Below are 22747 nucleotides of genomic sequence, written 5' to 3'. Positions count from 1 at the left end.
AGCCAGTGGCAAGACAAAACCACACTGGGTAAAGAAGAAACCAGAGATCACGGCATAAAAGTAGTTCCACCTCCAGGGAAAAAGAGAATCTGATAGTAGCATGAGGAGGTGGGGGGTTGTATCTAGGAGGAATTCTGCATGGGGACTGCTGACTGGGGCTGGACTGCAGTGATCTTCACCCTACTCCTATCCATGGAATCATAGGGGTACAGTGGTCTCCACCCTACACCCATCCATGGACACACAGGGTTACAATTATCCTCATCCTATTCCCCATTTGTGGATACACAGGGTACAGTAATCTCCACCCTACACCCCATCCATGGATACACAGTACAGTGATCTCCATCCTACTCCACTTACATGGACACACAGGGTTACAATAATCGCCCTCCTAGTCTCCATTTATGGACACATAGGGGTTCAGTGATCACCATCAATCATACAACCCATCCATGGATACACAGGGATACAGTGATCTCCATCCTACTCCACATCCATGGACACACACGGTTGCAATTATCCTCATCCTATTCCCCATTCATGGACACACAGGGGTTCAGTGATCACCATCATACTCCCCATCCATGGATACACAGGGGTACAGTGATCTCCATCCTACTCCACTTACACGTACACACAGGGTTACAATCATCACCCTCCTACTCTTCAGTCATGGACACACAGGGGTTCAGTGATCACCATCATACTCCTCATCCATGGATACACAGGGGTACAGTGATCTCCATCCTACTCCACTTACATGGACACACAGGGTTACAATAATCGCCCTCCTAGTCTCCATTTATGGACAAATAGGGGTTCAGTGATCACCATCAATCATACAACCCATCCATGGATACACAGGGATACAGTGATCTCCATCCTACTCCACATCCATGGACACACACGGTTGCAATTATCCTCATCCTATTCCCCATTCATGGACACACAGGGGTTCAGTGATCACCATCATCCTCCCCATCCATGGATACACAGGGGTACAGTGATCTCCATCCTACTCCACTTACATGGACACACAGGGTTACAATCATCACCCTCCTACTCTTCATTCATGGACACACAGGGGTTCAGTGATCACCATCATACTCCTCATCCATGGATACACAGGGGTACAGTGATCTCCATCCTACTCCACTTACATGGACACACAGGGTTACAATAATCACCCTCTTACTCTTCATTCATGGACACACAGGGGTTCAGTGATCATCATCATACTCTCCATCCATGGATACACAGGGGTATGGTGATCTCCATCCTACTCCACTTACATGGACGCATAGGGTTACATATATTGCCCTCCTACTCTCCATTCATGGACACACAGGAGTACAGTGATCACCATCATACTCCCCATCCATGGATGCACATGGTTACAGTAATATCCACCCTACTCCCTATTCATGAAAATACAGGGTTACAATGATCTTTATCCGACTCCCCCATCCATGGACACACAGGAGTACAGTGATCTACCACCCTACTTCCCATTAATGCATACACAGGGGTACAGTGATCTCCACCCTACCTCCATTCATGAACATACAGGAGTACAGTGATCTCCACCCTACTGCCCATTTGTGAACACTGAAGGATGGAGAGCAGGATAATCTTTATTGCTCCCTGCTTCAATATCACACCATGAGATCACTGATAAGATCTCATACCCATGGATAGAAAAGACACCAGTGACTTTTGGCTCATTTATGCATTTAGTAGCAAGTAGTAACTCTGGACCTATCATTTATGCCCCTCACTCTTTTAATGACCATATGCAGGGCTGCTGTTAGAAACCTGGGGGCCCCATACAGCCAACCTGACAGGCCCCCTCCCCCAAAAACATGTTTTACCATGCTTCAGTTATGAATGGACACAGTGAGTGATTGGCACTGATTACTCCTTGTGTTCATTCAGTAAAAGGAAGGGGCTGGTAAATGTGACATACAGAGTGAGTCATACAGGGGATCGATTCCAGTAATCTTCCCCCTGCCGTGCTGATCACCCTCCCTGCCCACATCTGATTCACCTAGATATCTGGGCCCCCTGCTGGCCTGGGCACTGTACAAGAGGACTGGTGCTACCCCCTTGTCCATGGCCTTGACCATATGGCCACACCTACCATTCAGTGCGCCTTACCCACTGCTCCCCTCCCTCTTCTGCCCTTATTTTCAGGAGTTAATAGATTGCAAAAATTCCCATATACAGCACAGTGATGATGTCACTATCACTTTTTTAGGGTATCATCTGGGTTTACAATATCATTTGGCGCTTGCAAAGTGGATCTTTATCCTTTGTGCCTATTATGGAATACTGTATATACATTATTTAAAGTTAAACTCTAGGTTATACAAACCTTGTCTAAATGCAAGAGCCATGTTTATTTTTCCATGAATCTTGGTGTGCTTTGTGTTTTTCTTCCAGATCTGTGCAGTAATCCAGTGTGAAACTACCTCTGTGCAGAAGCTTCCTATAATAAAGACCGGTCAGTGCTGCCCTCTCTCCTTGTGCGGGGTGACTGGTCTTGTCTCCGCCCTCTCCTGTACGTTTCTGCAGGCAGCCTGTAGTGAGTGGTGCCTGTGGGCCCCTCCCACTACTATGCTGTCTGTATAGTCTGTGTACATTACAATGATGATGTCACTGCTACTTTTACAAGGCAATATTGAGGTTTGCAAAGGCATTGGCACACACAAAGTGGATTTATATCCTTTGAGGCTATTGAGGAATATATTTAAATGAATGTTTTTTGCCTGAAGTTCAGCTTCAAAGTATAAATAAAGTCAAAACTTTATTTTTTTAGTTTTGGATATATTGGAGAGGGATTAGAACACCTGTTAGTTTTTAAAGCTGTCTCTGCCACATAAGGCTACATTCACACTGATCCATGGCAAAATGCGGCAAAAACGCATATGCATTACAGTGTTTTACAGGACATGTGATTCAAAAACCACACCAGAAATGCAATGCGGGTGTGCTTTTGCAGCGTTTTTCAATTGACTTTAATGGGGAGGAGCGTTTTTAGTGCATTTTTTTTACCACACCAGCCCTGCACTGAAGATGCAGCAAGCAGGATTTAAAAAAAACACCAGACCCAAAACGGATCAGTGCAGTGAGTTCCATAGAAATACATGGTCACACGTTTCTCTTCTACTTTTTTAATCAGAAAAGGGAAGAAAACCAGATGTGAAAGCAGCCTTAGTGCGATTCATCCTCTCTATTTGTCCTGTTTACCATTATCACTGAAAGTGAAAGAAAATCCAAGATTTTGGGATGTCCTCAGAAAAGTAAAAGAGGGGAAATCTTCCTATGAGGACACTAGTTCTGGTGACCTGGGGGGCCCCAAGGAATTGCCCTAATTTGCAGGGATCCCCCCTCACTTCCTTTTTGGCTATGGGACAGGAAGTGAAGGGAAATCTCTGCAATGGGACACATTGGCACTTTAAGGTTTTCAGAAGCCGGGACGTGGGGTGGGGTTTAGGGTCATGTGACCGCCACGACACGTCATCACAGCGGTCACATGATCGGGAAAGGTCCTGATCGAAAGAGTTGGAACCTTTCTGTGAGTACCGGACATGTGTGCTGGGAGAGCACAGGGCGCGCGCTCTAAGCACATATGTTCTTTTTTAATAGAACGCAAATGTGCCGCCGTTCGGCGTCAAGGCCCAGCCGCTGGGAGGCTGCACATTTGCGTTCAGCCGACGTGAAGAGGTTAAAGTGTTACTAAACACACAACAGTAAAATTGGTCTCTATTTGCAGTAAAGCATGCTTGTTATACTCACTGTGGAACATAAGGGGTTAATCCTCCACATTGTGTAAAAAGACCGTTTGTTCCTGTCTTCTCTGATCCTCCCCTTCTTCTACTGTCCCCAACCCATCTGCTGATAGTACAAAGCTCAAGGAGTCACTCTGCAGATGCTCATTTTGGTGTGTATTGCTAGAGATTTTTTTTCTTTGGGAGGGTGCATGTGACCTGCACAGGACCAATCAGCACTCTCCAGACAGAGGGTCAGGGGTCATGCAGCCTCATAGGACAGCCAGAGCAGCATGAAAACCCCTCCTACAAGATTAACCAGTGCTCAGCTGGACTTTGATAGAAGGCACAAGATGAGAAAATGTATTTAGCAGTTTATATTTACTAAAATAAATGTATTCCCATGTTGTGTGTACTATAGGAGACTGGATATAGTGGATGCCAGGTCCTGGGTTTAGTATCACTTTAAATGAAAAGTCCTATGCCTGCAGTCCAGCTTTAAAGCTCAATGTCTGACCCTGCAAAGGACAGCGTCTGTGGAAAGTCATGATAAATAATTGATAACCGATCCTCTCTCATCTTATACTTTATTATTAATTCACTTTCCTGAAAGCTGTCACTACTGTATTGTAGAACTGCACGCCTATTGGCCAGGGGGGGGCTATCGCCCGCACGTCATTGGCCAGAAAGCGTTCCATCCTCCTGGCGTTGCCGAGATGATTGGCGTTCTCGCAGCACACAGTCCTATAGACCGAGACGGCCCTCGCTGATTGGACAGGATGAGTGTGGAGCGCTCCGCCCCCGGCAGTCAGCTGCATGGGGAGAGAGTTGAGTTGTACAGTTCCGTGTTTGTCCGGCCAGAGGGGAAGAGGGTGAAGGAGACGGACGGGACATAGCGGTGATCAGTGTACAGGGGTCCCACGATGGCTTTACTCCTCCAGCACCAGTTCAAGCCATTACCTGCCGACAAGCAGATCGACACCTGCAGTTTCCTGGACGCCGTGTCTCATCTACCTTCCTTCTTCGGTAAGTCGTACACTTAATCGGTGTCAGAAAGTCATGGCGACACGTTCCCTGGAAGAGACTCCACCAAACCCAGCGAGCTGACAGCGAGGGCTTTGTATACATCCTGTATCCGATGGCAGGGATCACACTGCAAAACATCTGCTGCCCATGGCATAGGGGAGCCCAGGCTGGACATACACAATCTGATTGGAGCATTTTTGTTTTAGAGTTCTAGGCTCCTGCATTACATAGTTAATGGTACAATCAGATTGCATAGTGTATGGTCAGCCTAATGGTAGCCATACATGCTTTGATCGAATTCTTATTTTTCGATCAATTTTATTTCCAATCGGGCTCTTTCCATAGGAAGTGGCTTTCAGTAAATAGTTAAAATACAGTCATAATTTATGATTTGTAAGTTGATTGTATCTCTGTTTCTGCTAAGAAATCTCCAAATCTGATCCATCAAATGGATGGGCTTGATCGCAGAGCCTGTCCCATTTGGCGATGGGCTTGATCGCAGAGCCTGTCCCATTTGGCGATGGGCTTGATCGCAGAGCCTGTCCCATTTGGCGATGGGCTTGATCGCAGAGCCTGTCCCATTTGGCGATGGGCTTGATCGCAGAGCCGGCCCCATTTGGCGATGGGCTTGATCGCAGAGCCGGCCCCATTTGGCGATGGGCTTGATCGCAGAGCCGGCCCCATTTGGCGATGGGCTTGATCGCAGAGCCGGCCCCATTTGGCGATGGGCTTGATCGCAGAGCCGGCCCCATTTGGCGATGGGCTTGATCGCAGAGCCGGCCCCATTTGGCGATGGGCTTGATCGCAGAGCCGGCCCCATTTGGCGATGGGCTTGATCGCAGAGCCGGCCCCATTTGGCGATGGGCTTTGTTTTTCAATTTTGTGCTTTTTTTTTTTTTTTTTTTATATGAAATTTGTAAATATATGTTAAAGGCGTAAAAATATTAATACACACCAAACTGAGCATGTGTACGTGACTATGGATACAGTCTGTATCAGGTGGTCATTTTAATAAGAGGAGGGGCAGAGAAATCAGGATCAAACAGTCTTTTTACACAGTGCAGAGGATTAACCACTTAGGTTCCACAATGAGTATAACAAGCATGCTTTACTGCATATACAGACTGAATTTACTGTAGTGGGTTCAGTAACACTTTAAGGCCAGGTTCACATATGTGTGGCTGTGCAGGTCGTGATTTGCGCAGGCATGAGAGCCCATTCATTTGAACTAACTCCCATACCCCAGGACACGCAGGGAAAAAGTCCCTGCACCTCTTTGGAAATTGCAGCCTGCGTAGGAACCAAGGTTCCCAGTACAGTTAGGATTTCCAGTGAGGGCGGCATGCCATTAGAATTAATGGCACCCACCCACAGGTCCCGTATTCCTCTGTGTAGGTGGTGTGGCTACAGGTATTTGTGTGGGTCCTGCAGCGGCACCACCCGCACAGATGTGAACCGAGCCTAAAAGTCCCTGATTTATCCCTCTGTTGGCAAATCTAGTTTAACTGGGATGTTGTGCAGACAAAATACACACACCACAAGATAAGAATGGGACATGAGGTAAATTGCCTTGCCTATGTTCTCAATGGGGCTAGTGTGAAAGGGCCCCGAGGCCTAGCTGAAATTTGGAAGGCAGTAAGCCCTGGTTCACACTACTGCAACTTCTCATTTGACTTTCTGTGACAAGCAACATAGAAAGTCACATGACAAGTCAAAACACATTCAGTTCAATGGGTGCCATCTTAATTGCTGCGACTCAAGTTGCAGCAACCAAAAAGAAATCGTTCCTTCACTATTTTTCTGCATCTTCCCTGCCACATGAGTGCCATAGATTGCAATGTTAAAATCACAAGGAAGTAGTTTCTTTGTCATATCTCTGCGACTTTGGCTGCGACTTCAGAGGGTTTTGTAAGTTTAATAATGTGTCACACCCTATATTGGTATGATTGGCTAAAGTGGAAAAACATCAAAGTTTCACTAGAAGTCGCACGACTTTGGGGTCGCAGAAGTCTGAAACAAGCCTAAATACAGGTGGTTGAGCCGCAGTTTTACCAGCCACTAAATTTAACACAGTGGCTGGAGGGGATTGTAAGCAAGCTGAGGCAAAAATTTTACTTCCTGTTGCTTGTATTTTTCAGGTAGTACCCCCATAAAATGCCACTTATTGAAGTGAATACAGCCGTGCCATAACCATGCGGCAACCACGTGCAATGTCGGTGGGTGCAATGGCCTGGGTCTACAGGGTTAAAACAGGAGGGGGGGAGGCAATATAGTGCCTGTCAAATGCCCTCTGAAAACCGATCACCTGCAGATCGCTCTACAGAAGATGACACACATCTAAATGGGGCCCTGAAGGTTGTGCTGGAATGTTAGACTTCTCTTCTCATCCTTGATACGTTTGATTTAATTCAATGTGATTTGTAGTAGAAGTCGAGGCATCATCCGATCACAAGGCTTCCATTGTCTGTCTCAGATGTGGAACAATAACTAGTTACTGGTGAGTTGGAGAGAATGGCACCACTGTATTGACTGCACTGTTACGCCTTCAAGTCTTTCTCTTCTGCTCTGGTTTATTTCATAGACATTTTTGTCTTCAGTCCAGTCAATTCTATTATTTCTAGTAATCAGGGTGGGCCCATATGATACAAAGGTGTGCTCTTTTGTCATATAGCCAGTACGTCAAAGTAGAAATGTCACAGACCATATGTATGTGCTAAATATTTTACCATCAGTATGTTTACTGGTAGAACTGGAAACCAGCTGAGTCACAGATTACCCATTGCTGACTATTGTAGGCATTCCGGAGTAATCGCCGTAAACGGTTAAGGTGCATCACTTTAGCTGCTATTTTGTGTTATCCCATGGCCTTGAACAGTTAGGGATGACAAATGGCTTCAAGTGTTTTTTTTTTTTTTTTTTACCTTAAAGTGTTACTAAACCCACAACAGTGCAATCAGTCTGTATATGCAGTAAAGCATGCTTGTTATACTCGCTGTGGAACCTAAAGGGTTAATCCTCTGCATTGTGTAAAAAGGCTGTTTGATCCTGTCTTCTCTGATCCTCCCCTTCCTCCAGTGTCCCCCTCTTATCTTCTGATAAAACATATTGTGTGGGTTCACTCTGCACATGCTCAGTTTGGTGTATATTGGTAGAGAGGTGTGTTTTGTTTTTTGTTTTTTTGTGAGAGTACATGCGATCAGCACTATCCAGACAGAGGGTCAGGGGGTTTCACATCCTCCTAGAGCAGCAAGAAAACTCCTCCTACAAGTGCTCTGCTGAAGTCGCAAGACTGCTCTAATTGCTGATGAGAAAAGGTATTTAGCAGTTTATATTTACTAAAATAATTGCATTTCCATTTTGTGTGTACTGTGGGAGACCAGATGTAGAGAATGCAGGGTCCTGGGTTCAGCATTACTTTAATGCGTTCTATGCAGTAACCCCCCACACCCATTCCCCCTTATACTTGCCCAAGCCTGATCTCAATCACAGCAGAGACCCTCTCTGCACTTCTCAATGGACAGAGAGGTATCAACGGCAGTCATTGGCTCCTGCTGCTGTCCATCAAATCCAGTAAAGAGGGAGCAGGGGGCGGGCCAAAACACACTGTGTGTGTCAATAGACACACACAGTGCAGCTTGGGCTCAAGCCTGCATGAGTGTTCCTATAGCAAGAAGCTTGCTATGGGGCAAACACAAAAAAGGTGGTGCCAGGTCCACTGGTGGGCGACACCTGAAGAGAGGATCAGGGCAACTCTGTGCAAAACCAATACACAGAGCAGGTAAGTATAACCTGTTTTGTTGTTTTAAAAGAAAAATAAAAAAACTTTTACAATCACTTTAATAATCTTTTGTGAAGGTGTACATATTCATACGTAGGTATGATTAACCTGCACAGTACTTTGATTCTGAACTGTTCATAGGCATTGTGACTAAGGCAGTAATGAGTGTGTCATCCTTTTTAATTACTATCACATATGTATTATACTTCCTTTGCAGGCACAGCACTGACTTCATCTAATTTGTCCCACAACCTGTCTAACTTGCATATTAGTAATGTAGTCCTCCTAGAGACTACATGACATCCAGGGACAGTGTGTGCCATGTGAATGTGAGCATTGTGCCACCCATGCCTATAGAAATTCCTCACCCATGGCTAAAGGACACCACACAGAATGCCTTTGTATTTACTGGATTTTGCTGCAAAGATTATGTAAAAAAAATATATATTTACCATCTAGCAGGAAGGGAACTTGTCATCCATTACTATACAAAGGACAATGCAATGTCAGTTGTGTGTAGAAGAAGGTTCTCTTTAGTACCTGATAAGCTGTGAAATGTTTTACTGCATAGTGATTTGACTGCTTTAGGCAGCAGGAGGTTTTGCAGCTGATACCGTAGACCGACCTCAGCAGAAGGGGGCTGGTACCTTTTTTAGGCCTGGTTCACGCTACATGTGTTTTCAGTTGTGTTTTCTGCATCCAAAACACACAGAAAGTAGGTTATATGGTTGTCAATGTCATAGTTCACATCAGTGCTTGCAGTTCCAGTGTGTTCTGGGCGCAGAAAAAAAGTAGAACAGGCTGCATTTTTTTTTTTTTCTGCACAGAACTGTACTAGAACGCGGTAAATAGGGATTTAAATTGGGATTTAAATAGGGATTTAAATTGAAGAAAAAGAGAGGGAAAAATGAACTGAAATGCATAAGAAAGCACTGGAACGCATCAAACACACATGCAAAAGCGCATCTGGACTGCGTTTCTATAGTGTGACCTGGCCCTTCCACCCAAAAGGGGAAGTTCCGCTTTAAGGACTGCTAACCATTAAGTATTGGCACCTTTGGGGGGGAGCGGGTACCTGAATATGACAGGTACCCGCTCCTACTTCCGGTCGGATCGCCTAGGCGATCGGAAGCGGATGGTGTCCTTCCTCTCTCCCTCCCTGTAGTCTTTTGGGACACGTGACAGGTTCCAGAAGACTACAGGACCATTCATGAAGCGCAGCGCTACTCGCCCATGTGCAGGGGGTACTCGGCTGTGAAGCCACAAGCTATCACAGCCAGGTACCCACAGTGAAGATGCTGGCCTCCTGGAATACAGGACAGCCGGTGAAATGGGCTGTGGGTGTTAAACCAAGGGACAGGTGAGTGACTGTTTTTTAAAAGTCAGCAGCTACCGTTTTTGTAGCTGCTGACTCTTATTTTTTGACAGGGTGAGTGGAACTCCGCTTTAAAGCAGAAATCTAGGCACAAACCTTTTCATTTATGTATATTCCTCAATAGCCTCATAGGCTGTAAATCCACTTAGTTTGCACCAAATGTCTTTGCCAACCCAGATATTACTCAGTAAAAGTAGCAGTGACATCATAACTGTGCTGTGCACAGCCTGTGCAGAAAGCAGAGCTGTGGGAGGGATACACCCACTACAGGCTGCCTACAGAAAACAAAAGGAGGGGGAGGAAACAAGACCAGTCTCTGCACACGTAGACATAGCAGCAGTTTCTGGTCTTTACTACAAGAAGGGAAAGTGTCACACTGGATGACTGCTTAGATCTGGGAGAAATATATAAACACACCAGGATTCGAGGAAGAATACACATCTTGTATTTGGAATCTATGTAGGAACGGCTATTTTAAAGGAGAGGTTCTGTATGTGAGCTTCATCAAAGTGACTGTGTGACAGCTTTACTGGTTTGTTGGTTTGTTTAGTAGCCTCTGTACATTATGCAGTCCTATGCTGTAAAAGAGCATTGTAGAAAACTTCATATAACAGTAAATCATAGCAGCTAGCTGGTAATTTGCTCTTTCTGTTGACCTGTGTTGGGAAAATGAAGTGGTCTTGATTTCACAGATCTTATCTGATGCTGGCACAGCATTTTGAATGAGTTACTCTTAAGGGCCCCAAGCAGCAGGGTGACCTAATCCAATGCTTTAATAAAAAAAAAAACAGGAAAAAAATCCTTGAAATCAACATTGACATAAGTATATCTATATACATATTGCAGCCTTCTATATGGTGCATTGTACTTTGCAACTTGATGAAGGAAAAAAAACCCTAGAGGAGAGCTGTGTCATCATGACCTGTTCAGTCATGTGACCGGGGTCACCTCCAATCATTGAGTTTTTTTACTGTAGTGTTAAACAGAATTTGCAGTCTGCATTGCACAACTGAGAGGACCTCAGTAAACAGCCCTTTTAATTCTCATTATCACAGTGGTTAAATGGTTAGCACTTCCACCTGGCAGTACTAGGGTCGTTGGTTTGAATCCCAACCATGGCACCACCTGCCTGGAGTTTGCATGTTCTGACTGTGCTTGCATGGGTTTCCTCTAGGTACTGCGGTTTCCTCCCACACTCCAAAGACATGCTGGTAGGTTAATTGGTTCCTCTCTAAATTGGCCCTAGTATGTGTATGTATGAATGTGAGTTAGGGAACTTAGATTGCATGCCCCTTGAGGGTTAGGGACTGATGTGAATGTGTGTATGTATATATATGTATGTATGTATGTATGTATGTATGTGTGTGTATATATATATATATATATATATATATATATATGTGTGTGTGTAATATATATATATATATATATATATATATATATATATATATATATAATATTATTTATTTATTTTTTTGTAAAGCGCTACATAATTGACGGTGTTATATAAGTACCTGAAATAAAATAAATAATTGGACATCAGGAAGGTCTACTTGCCAACTTCTGACCTAACTGCATATATTTTTTAGTGTGTGGTGTGGGTTTTTTTTATTTTTTATTTTTTTTGGGGGGGAGGGGGTGGATGTTTCAAGATTTATAGCTGTGTGAATGTTCTTGAATACACATTACCTGCAATTTGTGGTAGTTACCTATACTGTGCCTGTGACCTTTGTACTCTATAGCCTATGCAAGGTAATAGCCGCTGTATAAAGTTCAGGAGTTCTTAGATATTGTTACAGCACAGCAGCAGATTAGTTGAATGGTGATTGCTGCAATTACAGCTCTGATGTGTCAGGATTAGTGATGTACAGTTAACTGAGTAACTGTACTGCAGGGATTTCACCAGATTTTCCAGATTTTAAGCTTCGTTCCAGGATCCTACCCCTTTTTATATGGTCTGCTGAAGTTGTTCCTTGCCTACCCTGGGGGAGAAGGAACAACTTGGCACTGTGCATATTTTTGACCTTGAGTGAAATAAAACTTGTTTAGGTATTTCTAGGTGCTCTGATTTACATGCAGGGGTTGTTAAAGCAGTATCAGGCTCCATGGGCACTAGTGTGTTTTGTTTTTTTGTGTTTTTTTTTGTTTTTTTAGCGCTAGGTGGTCTGGAGGTGTGTTACCAGCTAGACCACTAGGTGAAAAAAGAAAAAGAAAAGAAAACTGATGCAGCCACCACATCTGATTGGTAACTTGCAATATATAACATTTTTGGTGTTGGGTTTAATACTTTTTTTAACATGGGGTCCATGAGGGTCAGATGAAAAATAACATTTGCATTCACTATATAGCCCTCCCCTTGTTCCAATCAATGGTTCCATATTGAAAGAAATTAAAGAAACGCACCTTGCCACTGCTTAAGGAGCCAACTTCTAAGTGTCTCTTGACTCTTTGTTGGCCCATGTTCCCATGTTTACCATTTAACCACTGTTTGACATACACCACCAACAATCCCCCCCCACCCCAGCAACAGCCAGCTGTATCCACCCGACACAGAAGAATATGGATCCCGGTACTCTGGGCCCAGTGATCCTATGCAATCACATGATCACAGTGGTGAACAAAGCTGTTATGAATGAATTCATCTGTTTCCTAAGCTATGATTGGCCCACAGCTGTCACATGGTACCTGAGCTAATCGCAGCACCCTGTACCATGTGATTAGATGTAGCCAATCATAGATCACTAGTGATCACAACTGTCATGAATGTAACCCAGAACTTTCCTGTTACAATGATCTTCACTGAAACCATGGACACTGGTTAAAAAAAAAAAAAAAAATCCCTGCTCACCCCCTTAGAGTAGTACAGTATTACTATGGTGACACTAGACTACTGATGAAAGTAAAGTGGTCCATGAATCAAAAAAAGGTTACAAACCACTGCCATAGTAGTTTGGTAAGAGAGGGCTGAGAAGATCTGAGCAGGCACCTTGGGGTACACAGCTTGGCCATTAAAGCAGAACTAAAGCTGCCTAAACTCTCCTTCCCCTCCAGCGCAGGTAGCTCCCTTGCTGAGTTAATTCATCCCAACATAAAAGCATGCTGAAAATGTACACTGAGCTGTGCATGGAGGAAGGTAGGGAACTTTTAGAAGATTATCATCTTTATATTTTAGCAGAAGAGACATAGTATATGGGTTGCTGAAGGTTATCATAGATAACACATCATATCTCCTTTCTCTGCAATAAATAAACTTGATACTTTTACTAGATATTAGATGATTTCAAGTCTAGAAAACCCTTATCCCTACCCTTCTGATTAATAGGCATCATAAATTGAAAGTATAATGGAAGATCAGAGAATGGTGCATGGTTAGGCGATATTCACTTTACCTGCGGGTAAGCCTTAAGCCCCATATACATGTCAAGAATATCGGACGAATGATTGTCTGTGGGGTGTGTTTTTTTTTTTTGTTTTTTTTTTGTTTTTTTTTAAAAGTTGCGAAAATTATTGTACGACAGAATAAAAATTTGGAAGTGATGTATTTATATTGTACTTTTGGATGAAAACTGTACTGGTTAAACGAGAATCCTACAATCTGGTATCGTACAACAAAAAAGTTTCATGCTTGTCCCTTCGAGTAATTTCAGATGATTGCTGTGTACAAACGGTCAGATTATCGCACGATCTCTTTGAAAGTGGCATTTTTCATACGATTTTCTGATCATGTGTACGGGGCTTTATTATGGGCTTACCTGTAGGTGTATATCACTTTAAATAAGGGTCTACTTGTTCTTTTAGTGTCATGCATTTCACACAGCTCTGCTACTGCAGCATTTGTTATTTCTTGAAAAAGTCCACAGCGTTCTACAGCTGGTCCTAGACTGGTTAACCATTAGTCTGCTATGCAGTTTTGGACCATGCAGAGATAATAAGCAGGCTGTCCAATGACAGCGTTCACATTAACTTGTGATATGGCACACCGGCTTTCTAGGAAATTGCCTAGAAGCACCTGTCTTGTTTGTGGAAGTCTGTGAGGAATCAATTGACTGGATAGTATGTATAATGTTTGTTTTTCTTTTTGTGGGCTGAGTGGTGTGTTTTTGTGTTTTTGTTTTTTTTAATTGGGATACAGAATAAATAAAGAGACCAATACTGATGGCATATTATACAGCACAATATACAATAAAAAATCCAGTATGTATTGACTGTGCATTATGGTAAAGAGAACTGGAGTACATCAGTGGAACTTATTAATGGTTTTGGAAGTTGAACTGTATAGTAATGCAATCTAAATGCTATAACTGTATATTATAAGCAAATCTGGAATTTTTAAAAAAGAATTTAAAGGGATTTAAAAACACTGCTGCTTTTACCACCCCTATAATGGCAAGTGTAAACTAGGGCTTAGATACCAGTTGTTAAGCTGCTAATGCCATCCAGAAAACACTGCAGCTGTGTTAAAGGCAGGCTTACCTTGATCTGAATTCTGTGCAATCCAATGTAGCCAGATTCCATGGAGCGCCTCACATGTGGGATGGGTAGGTATACCTAATCTGTTGTGGCACAACCCCACCTCTATTTCATGTACTACTAATCAAACTCAATATTTCAGGCAGTTTGAATTCAGTCACTACATTAGGTATGATGCATCAGGCTTTCTGTATGTAAGGGTTAATAGGCACTCTATAGTGTATCTGTAGATTCTATAACTTTACAGGCAAATGCCACCTAAAACAGGACTGCACAAAATGTAAGAAGGTTCCTTTGTCAAAAACTGCCTTTCCTTCCACCTGTCAAAATAGTGATTTGATGTTCAATTCATATACAGCATCATGCATTTACATTTTGTTTTCTGGCAAAGTTGTAATTAATTGTAAGGAGTTCTTGCTTACTGTTGTGGCAGGAATTATATGGTTTATACAGTAAATTATAGGTGGAAGAGGACAGCAGTCATGTACTAGCAGTAGCCAGACAGGCTCCTTTGCATGACTAACTCGCTCATTATCCCACAGGCACAATGACTTGCAGAATGAATTTGTTGTTTGCTACATTATTTAGTAACTTTGATACAAGTGTTTGTCATTCTTCTGAGCCTCTAGTAAAGTGTAGGGAATGACTTTGTATTTGTTAGAACGACACCAAAGGCTAATGTCGTGTAATTCAGTGGCAACGTTAATATTTCACAAGGTACAAATAAGTAAAACGGTAACTTTAAGGGTGACTGAAGGTGGCTTCCTTGGAGAGATCTTGTTACAGCTAATGGACTGACAGATCTTGTGTACTTGTGGTGTTGGGGGAGGGGGAAGGGGGGTTATTGTCTGTCTCTTTAAAGCCTAGCCTTTTTTGATAGCTGTTTTTTTTACTATTTTTATTTAGGATGCATATAGCTCCATCAGTTTGCATAATGGTGGGAGACAGACAGAACAGTTAAGATTACAAGACGAATTGGATAGCCCTGCTCCTTAGAGCTTCCAATCTAACAGGGACCTTCAGAAGTGACTTTCTAAAGAGGAAAATTTTAAACTGTGTGCGCGCGCTTTTATATACAATGAAACGTATAAATATAATAAAAAATGTGCTCTTTCCAGAATGGTCATAGTTGGGTATATTAATAATTGTTATAGTAGACTGTATACGCAGGAGAGGCTTGCGTGTGGTTCAATTTGGGGATGGTATGCGAGCGGTACAAGACGGTGGGGGGGGGCATGCAGGAATGGCACGACTCGGGGGTGGTATGCGCGGGAGAGGCGTACGCAAGGCACGACTCGGGGGTGGTATGTGCAGGAATGGCACGACTCGGGGTGGTATGTGCAGGAATGGCACGACTCGGGGTGGTATGCGCAGGAGAGGGTAGCAGGGGATACAATGGCTGGTCATATGTGCAGGAAAGTAGTGTGGAGTATATGATGGTGGCCAGTGGGTGGTGGAGTGTAACATAATGTTGTTGAATACTATGTGCTATTTAGTGCAAAGTGTACAGCATTGGGCAGTACTTGCAGGAGAAAAGTGGTGAGGGTGTGAACGCGGGTACTATGTGTAGAAGCAAAGTGGCAGAGGATATGACAGTAGGCATTATGAGTTGGGGATATGATGTTGGGCAGTAGTGATGGAGAGGAGTTCATAGATCCTGATCAGAAGGCAGTGTACAGCGTATGGCCATGGGCAATATGTTCAAGAGAGGAGTGGTGGAGGGTGTGACTGTAGTTGGTATGTGTAAGAGAGAGAAATGTTGTCTAGGACCGTGGGCAGTAGAAGAGTGTGGAGGGTGTGATGGTGGGCTATATGTGCAGGGGAGGTGTATGGAGGGTATGATGACAGATAGTATGTGCAGAAAGGTAATGCTGAGTGTATGGGTAGGAAGGGGCTTAGATGGTTGGGAAGTGATGTGCTCTTAGCCAGGTTTTCAGACAGCCAGAGAGGCATGTCTGTCAACATTGGATGAGATAACTTGTGTTGAAGGATGATGTGAATGTACTGTGAGTGTGGGGAGATGGCTTGCACTGCTGCTGTCTCTTGGACAGGTGGAAGATCATGGGCACTGTTGGACATACTGCTTTATTATGATTTCCCGTTTCCATGCTTCCCTTATGATAGATTTCTATGCTTGTTTTACATCTTCTATCCATTAATCCTTTTGCAGCAAATGACGTTCAGTAATGGCATGGCATTGGAAGGCTTAAACAATCTCAAGGCTGCAGTATCGGCCATGTGTTTTGTTTTACAATTTATAAGCACACTCAGGGCTTTTAAGTAGAAGTGACTTGGGCAGCTATATAGCCTTCCAATTACTTCTGCAGGCTAAGTTCCCTCAGCACTTTATAACCTAATAGTTTTGGGTGAATTTAGGAAACCATTAAAACTATTTGGTAGTAGGTTGCCTTTATCTAAAGCTGGGTTGAAGGTGTCCCAAGCTTTTTAGATACTGGCAAATAGTGATACACTGTAAACCACTTTAGCTCTAGTCTAGGCTATTTCTGGCACTTTTTATTTACATTTTAAAATCAGTATTTTTTTGCTAGAAAATGTTATAGATCCCTCAGACATATACTTTTAAAGCATAGGCCCTAGAGAATAAATTGGTGATTTTTTGCATTTTTTTTTTTTTTTTTTAATGTCACACAGTATTTCTACAATGGTTTTTCAAATGCAATTTTTAGGGAAAAATACACTTTTTTTGAATTTTATTGAAAAAAAAAAAATAACCCAATTTTCTTGTAAAATATAAAAGATTGTTACACCAAGTAAACAGATACCAAACATGTCACGCTTTAAAATTGCGCATGCTGGTGTAACAACGACAAACAGCATAAATGTTACTTTTCATAGGTGATGCTTAAAAAGCCTCTACAGGTTACCACTTTAGATTTACAGAGGATGTCTAGTGCTAGAATTACTGCCCATGATCAGAGCCCGCAGCAATATCTCGCATGTGTGGACGATGTTTGCAAGTGGGACCAACGCATGCTTTCTCCTTTTGTGTGCAAGCATGGGGGTGGGAGAGGCTCTTTTTTTTTTTTTTTTTTTTTCTTTTTCAAATTATTACTTTTAATTTTTACTCTTTACATTTTTTATCACTTTTTTTTATTGCTGTCACAAGGACGGGTATTTTTAAGGAGGGATCTGGAGTCTGAGACCCCAGATCTCTCCAATCCACTTGAAAACATTCAAAACACCAAGATTAGTGTTTGTGAATGCTTTCTGATTTTTAAAAATGGCTCTGAAGTTTAGAAGTAAACCAGAAGTGATGTAAAGTCATCACTTCTGGTTTATGATAAAGGAGAACCAATAAAAGCCAATTCTGGCTTTGTTCGGCTGTCCAGCCAGCTGGTGGAAACACCAGCTGGTCGCTCGGGACTCCCAGTGGGACGGGAGATCCCGAGAGAGCGATGGGGATAAATAATTTCAGAACTTTTTCCACCTTTTTAATGTCGCCTATAAATTGTACAACTGAAATCTTTTAGGTGGGGGAAGTAAAAATAAACTAAAATAATATGGTTGCATAAGTGTGCACACCCTTAAACTAATACTTTGTTGAACCGTTTGATTTTATTCCAGCACTCAGTCTTTTTGGGTATCGGTCTATCCAGCTTGGCACATCTTGACTTGGCAACATTTGCCCACTCTTCCTTGCAAAAACACACCAAATCTGTCAGATTGCGAGGGCATCTCCTGTGCACAGCCATCTTCAGATCACCCCACAGATTTTCGATCAGATTCAGGTCTGGACTCTGGCTGAGTCATTCCAAAACTTTCATCTTCTTTGATGAAGCCACTCCTTTGTTGATTTGGATGTATGGTTTGGGTCATTGTCATGCTGAAAGATGAAGGTTTTGTGCCAATATTGACTGGTATTTGGAACTGTTCATAATTCCCTCTACCTTGACTAAGGCCACAGTTCCAGCTAAAGAAAAACAGCCCCAAAACCTGATGCTGCCACCACCATGCTTCACTGTGGGTATGGTGTTCTTTTGGTGATGGGCAGTGTTGTTTTTGCACCAAACATATCTTTTAGAATTATGTCCAAAAAGTTCAATCTTGGTTTCATAAGACCATAACACATTTTCCCACATGCTTTCGGGATACTTCAGATGTGTTTTTTGCAAAATTTAGCCAGGCTTGGACTTTTTTCTTTGTAACAAAAGGCTTCTGTCTTGCCACTCTACCCCATAGCCCAGACATATGAAGAATACGGGAGATTGTTGACACATATACCACACAGCCAATACTTGCCAGGTATTCCTGCAGCTCCTTTAATGTTGCTGTAGGCCTCTTGGCACCATCCCAGACCAGTTTTCTTCTCGTCTTTTCATCAATGGTGAAGTGATGTCCAGTTCTTGATAATGTCACTGTTGCACTATATTTTCTCCACTTGATGATGACTGTCTTCACTGTGTTCCATGATATATCTAATGCCTTGGAAATTCTTTTGTACCCTTCTCCTGACTGATACCTTTTAACAATGAAGTCCCTCTGATGCTTTGGAAGCTCTCTGTGGACCATGTCTTTTGCTGAAAGAACAGCTGAACTTTATTTGAGGTTAATCAGAGACACTTTAAATGATGACAGGTGTGTACTGACTCCTATTTAACATGATTTTGAATGTGATTGCTTAATTCTGATCACAGCTACATCCCCAGTTATACAACCACATTATTTTAGTTTGTTTATCCCCCCCCCCCCCCCTAAAAGATTTCAGTTTGTTTTTCAATTGAGCTGTACAGTTTATAGGTCACATTAAAGATGGAAAAAGTTCTGAAATGATTTATCTTTGTAATTCAATTTTTTTTTAAATCACAGAAACCTGACATTTTAACAGGGGTGTGTAGACTTTTTTTATATCCACTGTATTTTGATTGCTTGTGCAAGAGAGCTGACCGTTTGGCTCTAAAAATAAATAAATACATTTTAAAAAAAGGTAGCGGAGTGGCATCACTGTGGTACAACCACCGAAAAGTCCCACAATGTATGGGTACTGAGTCTGAGCCCACTAGATGATACATAGGAGAAGTCTGTTCTTTTTATTAGACTCCTACCTTGGAACTCTCCCATGGATGCCATTTTTTTCCCATTCTTTCTTATTGTTGAATCATGAACACTGACCTTAACTGAGGGAAGTGAGGCCTGCAGTTTAGCTGTTTTGGGTTCATTTATGACCTCCTGGATGAGTCATCATTGTGCTCCTTGAAGTAATTTTGGTAGGCTGACCACTCCTGGAGAGATTCACCACTGTTCCAAGTTTTCTCCATTTGTGGATAATGGTTCTCACCGTGGTTCACTGGAGTCCCAAAGCCTTAGAAATGACTTGGTAACCTTTTCAGACTGATGCATGTAATGTAATTTGCTTCTCATCTGTTCTTGAATTTCTTTATATTGCAGCATGTTGTGCTGCTTTTTGAGATCTTTTAGCATGCTTCACTTTGTCAGCTTCTATTTAAGTGATTTCTTGATTCAACAGTTCTGGCAGTAATCAGGCATGAGTATGGGGGTGTGTGGCCTGCATGGCATGTGAGAGGACAGAAGTCTAACAAGCTCCGCCAGTAATCCTGCTTGTCATCCTGATGGCATCGCTTATGGATTTCCTCCTCTTGCTGGCTCTCTACTGCTGTCTCCCTACTCCACACCTGAGGTGGCTAAGAGGGGACCAGGTGTTCAGATGGTGCCAGATCCAGCCAGCGAAGATGGCGCCCTCCTGCATCACACTGCTAAGGAGAAGTAGCAAGAGACCGCACGAAAGCGGTTTGCTGCCTCAATCGCTAAAGAGCCAGCACGCAAATAGCCTGCAGCAGCTGCCAGATCTCTTAGGATGGATGTCAGCAACCCAGGACCAGCTTCATCTGGGCTGGATGACACAGATGGATCCATGCATGGCTCTCTTGTGAGTATTCCTTCTGTTCCCAACATGGCGCCAGATGACTCTCCAAATACCACTGAACCAGAGCCCACACTAAGATTTTCACGGCTATTACAGCATGCAACTCCTCTGTATAAGATCTCACAAGGGAGGTTAAGGGACTAAAAATGGAATTATCCTTGGTGAGACAAGATATGCATAAGCTGTGTGACTGCATATATGTACCAGAAGAGAGAGTGAGCACTTTAGAGGATGAGTGGCAGCCATTTCAGAGAGATGTGCACTAATGCCACCAGGCTGGAGGATTCTGAGAACTGGCTGCGCAGGAACAATGTTAGGGTGGTGGGAATCCCTGAGTGGGCCGAAGGCAGGAACCCAGTTTCATTAATTGAAGCCTGGCTTACATCTACTTTTGGGGCTGATACCTTCTTGCCCATGTTTGCAGTTGAACGGGCCCATGGGGCCCTCCAACTCCTGGCTCACTTCCAAGACCCTTCTGTGACGAACACACGATCGCTGTCACCAATATGTGACGGACGTGGCGTCAGACCCCTGACCTTCTCACCAAACTCGTGACCTAAGGACTGGCCAATCTGAAGCTGCGATGTCACGTGCGTAACAATGCCACACCCAGCCGCACCCTGCACTACGATTTTCCAGCTAATGGACCACAATCGATGTACCGGCAGCCTGAGCGAATTGTTACTGGGTCAGGTTAACTACGCAATTAACCCTTCGCACTGCCACCACCTCCTTTTTGTACAGAGAAAGCGGAAACTCGGCGATATCCGCAATCACACTATAAGGGTTGAGGTAATCGTCTGTATAACACGGTCACCGCAGGCCGGTTATACAAAGGGTAAAACAAACACAGTAGTGTTCTTTTTAGAGGCAAGAATTTGTAAATTGCAGTTAAGAGCTATAGAAATAGTTCAACACTTTCAAAAGGAAAGATTTACTACTGAAAAGTCAAAAAGGGGTGCAATAACAATATTTACAGAACAAAGATGTAATACACACACACACACACACACACACACACACACACACACACACACACCAGCAAAGAGATAACAGTGAGAGGTTAAAGGATTAAAGTACTTGCCAGTAAAGTCCTGGGTTAGCAGATCACATTTCAGAGCAAAAGGGCACGGGTCTCCCCAGGTGGTCCTGATGTTAAAAGGGAGAATTCTTCAACTTAGCTCTCTTAGGCCTGACAGCCCATTTTGTTGTTCCCTAGCAGGGGGTGTCTCTGAAGTCAAGGACCAATGCCCCGTTTAGGGAGGGATCGTCGGGCGGATACCTCAACTAGAGCCAGAATCTCTCATAACTCATATTTTGCTCATAACTTTTCCTATGCACAAGTGACATTCCACCCGATTATTATGCAGACACGTCTGTGGATTGATTAGATATGAATTATGAAATTCTACACTAAATGGTTCACGAGATCTGCTTTTCTATGTATTCCAATCAAACTGTTCGCCTCCTTGTGGCCAGTCTGACGATATGCCTGGTTTTTATGTAAGTCTCATATTTCAAGATATGAGACATAGGGGAAAAATGGATGTTAAGTGTTAGCTGTTCCCGCCTTCCTTGGGATGTCTTTGAACTCCTGGGAAGGCTTGCTGTAGCTTTTACGCGGTGCTACATTTTACAGGTTCTTTGGACAGTGAGGCCCCAGCTCCATTGGGGGTCCTATAGCTCATAGACCCCCCCTGCTGGGCTCTGACACTTTTAACACACACACACACACACACACCCCACACACACACGCTGCCATATGTCACTGTGACTCTTGGGGGGGGGGGGGGGGAGTATGAGGGGAGAAAATGGAGATTCTTAAAATGGAGGCTGCATCCTTCACTGTGTGCACGCTTGTTACATCTTCCTATTGTGCCTAATCAACTCTATAGAGATAAAGACCCTATCCTTTCGAAACCTGGAAACATGGCTTCCCTGTTGATAACGTGCGTATTTCTCTGTTCCCCGACTTCTCAGCTAAAATCCAGAGGCAACAAGCGAAGTTTCACAACATTAAACAGCGCCTCCGCAAGCTAGATGTACAATATGCCATGGTCTATCCTGCTAAGCTCAAGGTCATCACCAAGGGTACAACTCATTTCTTTGACAACCCTACCTCCGCCATAAACTGGCTGGACCAGGTGGAATGAGGCTTGGAGGATCCTTCGGCAGCCTGACTAATGGGCCCTACACACCACTGGATGTCATCATAGAAATTCTGTTATCAGGTGGATTGCATCATGTTAGTGGTTACACTTCTTGGGCTTCATATACAACCCCCTGCGCTCTTGGTCCTGCGAGGACACACACACACACACACACACACACACACACACACACACACACACTTTGATGCAATAAGGGCCATGCTGGCCTGCCCAACTAGGTTCGAACTTTCAGCACTCCACATGCAATGCCAC

General features: G+C 43.4%; 1 protein-coding gene across 1 annotated transcript in view; it reads left to right on the top strand.

Moving 5' to 3' along the window:
• The first annotated feature begins 4586 nt into the window (after window positions 1-4586).
• GLTP (glycolipid transfer protein) overlaps window positions 4587-22747 on the top strand; it is a 62341-nt gene continuing 44180 nt past the window's right edge. The window contains exon 1 of the mRNA XM_089684101.1: window positions 4587-4799. Within this exon, the coding sequence (XP_089540227.1) occupies window positions 4697-4799 (103 nt within the window). The 5' untranslated portion in view covers window positions 4587-4696. The remainder of the gene's footprint in view (window positions 4800-22747) is intronic.

This window comes from Staurois parvus, unplaced genomic scaffold, assembly GCF_062004578.1.
Source record: "Staurois parvus isolate SC_StPar_1 unplaced genomic scaffold, SC_StPar_1.0 ptg000336l, whole genome shotgun sequence".
NCBI classification, from domain to species: Eukaryota; Metazoa; Chordata; class Amphibia; order Anura; family Ranidae; genus Staurois; species Staurois parvus.
Note: the sequence above shows the minus strand (reverse complement) of the source record. Positions and strands in the feature narration are given on the sequence as shown.